The sequence below is a fragment of the Charadrius vociferus genome, unplaced genomic scaffold (assembly GCF_000708025.1).
Source record: "Charadrius vociferus isolate BGI_N301 unplaced genomic scaffold, ASM70802v2 scaffold173, whole genome shotgun sequence".
NCBI lineage: Eukaryota > Metazoa > Chordata > Aves > Charadriiformes > Charadriidae > Charadrius > Charadrius vociferus.
In genome coordinates this window covers 1,236,357-1,239,188 of record NW_009648369.1, presented here as the reverse complement: position 1 = coordinate 1,239,188, position 2,832 = coordinate 1,236,357, and the positions used below count along the sequence as shown (strand labels likewise).

The 2,832-nt window shown below is 43.0% G+C and overlaps 1 protein-coding gene across 1 annotated transcript in view; it reads right to left on the bottom strand.

Moving 5' to 3' along the window:
* Positions 1-2,676, bottom strand: part of ATAD2B (ATPase family, AAA domain containing 2B) — an 88,719-nt gene extending 86,043 nt beyond the window's left edge. Inside the window, exon 1 of the mRNA XM_009885343.1 lies at positions 2,554-2,676. Coding sequence (XP_009883645.1) covers positions 2,554-2,676 — 123 coding nt within the window. The remainder of the gene's footprint in view (positions 1-2,553) is intronic.
* Positions 2,677-2,832: the final 156 nt, after the last annotated feature.

The window sequence follows — 2,832 nt, the reverse complement described above, 5'->3', positions numbered from 1 at the left end:
TGGCAGGGAGGTTGGAACTCGATGATCTTCAAGGTCCTTTCCAACCTAAACCATTGTATGATTCTATGAATTACTGACCAAGAGTCCAGCGGCATGTATGGATACTCCTGTCATTGCATGGGGGTAACACCCTCTTCATGAGTACTGATTCACCCAACATCTCCCATAAAACAATGACTCACTTTCCTATTGCACAGCAGACTTTCCAGAAACATTTGGTTCCTTAAGCTATTTCTCCCTGTGTGACAGCCTACAAGGTTTAACATTCCTGCAAGGAACATGTGGGAAAAGGACACTGTGCAGAGGAACGTGCTGTCTTTGTCAATGGAATTGCCAAGTACAGAATAACCAGATTCTGTTCTCCTATTTCTTTCACAGTCCCATTTCCTTCCCATTCTGCCTCAGCTCTGTATGCATACGCTTACTTCAGGCTTCAGGCAACAACTGCTATCTCAAGTTAAGGTCAATCAATATAGCCAGTGTGCTGATGTTTAATTATAGGTAGCTGATGGCTTTCTCTGGGACGGGTTAACCTTAAATACATGGTTTAAAAATATCCCTTCAAAATTAATGTTCTGCTTGTTTTTAGATACACTATGTGCACTGGTTCTTCTGTGACCTTGACGGGATGGGTGGTGACAGCTAAAACACTGCTTTACTTTGTCAACACTGAGATTCACTCCTACATTATAGAGCAAACTCAGGGGTTGTTACTATCTTCCACGCCAGTGCATCTGATCTCTCCTGACAAAGGGGGCATGAGATGGTTGTATTCATCTCATGAATACCCTGTTAGAATTTTTTCAGAGAACTCTGTCGGGGCTGTTTGCTTCTATTCACTACACAGTAAGAAAAGGACCATTTGCTTCTGTTCATCTTGTGTACTATTTTTTGCCAGAGAATAAGCTGTATGAAATGCACAGAGTCTAAAAGGATTTTAGTGACGTCTTGATTTTAACAACACTCTAACTTGAAAATTTCCAGCTTTTAAGAAAAACTGATTTTTTACGTTCTACTGGAGTTGAAGACACAGTAATATCTTCCTTAAGATTTTTCTTACTCCTGTGCTTTGTCAATAGTTTCAGTCCTGAGGGAGAACAGCTGTACTTAGAAGAGCTTTTAAGAAACCACTACATTCACTAGGACACTGGTTCCTATTGTAGTAGGTCAGCATGTCTCCAGCTGTACTCTGATTTCCAGTAATAGACCTAATCTTCTAAATCAATACGTGATTACTGTTGGGAAGCCTGCATCATTACACCAGGTAAGTCCAACCTTGCCTCCTTCTATGCTTACCTTTGGGTCTATAAAGTTTTTGCAGAAAGGGCCCCCCAAGCAAGGGTTAAGCATATTACTGAACTTCTGTGTTTAATGAAATGGAGCCAAAGTACTTAAAATACTGAAAGAAAATATAAAACAGTCCACTACTGCAATATAACCTTCTGAAGCTTTACCTAGAGCTTTGCGAATTCCTTGAACTCTTCAACAGTGGTACGGTATTATTAAGTTGTAAATACATAAAACCTCATTCAATAGAGTAAGTAATGCTTCTAACAAAAAAAAAAAGTGCCTTTATCCAAAAATTTCAAAGTTATTTAAAATATTAAACAAAATCAGGGAGAATAGAATCTCAAAAATCTGTATTTTTAAAGATAAGACTCCACATATTTTACACTAAAACAAAAGGCAACTTTCTTACTATTTTCCCTGAAGATTCATAGACAGGAGCTGTAATTAGATCTCATCCAGTTAAAACTTAACGATTAATCCAAATTGCCTTCAAAAGGTTTAGTGCATTGTGATGTACATTTCAAAGAGGAAGAAATTATAACTGTCAAGGGTCAGATTTTACTTCTTTTACTCAGTTTCACTGAACTCTGAGACTAACCATCTTAATTCAATGTTTTAGAAGAATGTGATTTTAATTGTTACGATTAAGGGATTGCAGGTCCCACGTGAAGACGACATTCAACAAAGTATTACCTTTGCTTTTCGAATTATCTTTGATTGCACTTGCAAATTCGCAGTGGATTTCCCATTAATTAATGTGAACTAGCTAGTTGTGGCAGTTCAATTCAGGTTAATCGAAATGTTTTACAGTGCATCACTAATTATTGAAAAAAACAAACAAAAAACCCACCCCAAACCCCCTTATTAAAAAGCATGCAGGTGCAAGCAGTGAATCGCTGGGAAGGACGGCGCTGGCTGCTCGGCTGGGTGTTTGCTTTGGATAGCTCCAAGCCCCGCCATCCCGACGGGTGCCGCTTCTGGAGGGGCCCAAGGCAGGGCAAAGCCACAGCCAGGCACCGGGCAGGGACACTCCGCTCCGTGTTTCTTGCCTCCTCCACAATCCCGTCCCGTTCTCTCCTTCCTAACGTACCCTTGGGACTGCGGGGGCTCTGCTTTCCAACCACCGCGCTGCTCTTTTGTCCCCGGTGCAAGGCCTCGGCAGAGCTCCTTTTCAAAATATGTCAACACTCGCCCTTAATTAGTCCTCCTAGCATAATGAGGCATTCCTCATCTCCAAAGGGTTCAGTGTGCGGCTGTTCCTGCCGTCTGTGCGGGGCTGGAAAGACAAAGAGCCGGGGGCAGCTCCACGTCGGTGCTGCGAGCGGGGCCCAAGCGGCGGTGTGGGTGCAGCCGACTGGACGAGACACTGGGCCCATTCTCCGCCATTGTGGACGCTCCCTGAATGCCGCTTTTTGTCCTTCGCCCCTGCGCACACAGACACACAAACCGCATCTTTTGTCCTTCACTCGGGAAGAGAAATCTGCCTTTGCAGTGAAACGCGCTGGCCTGGCACACGGAGGTTTATCCGCCCCTCAAAAGGCG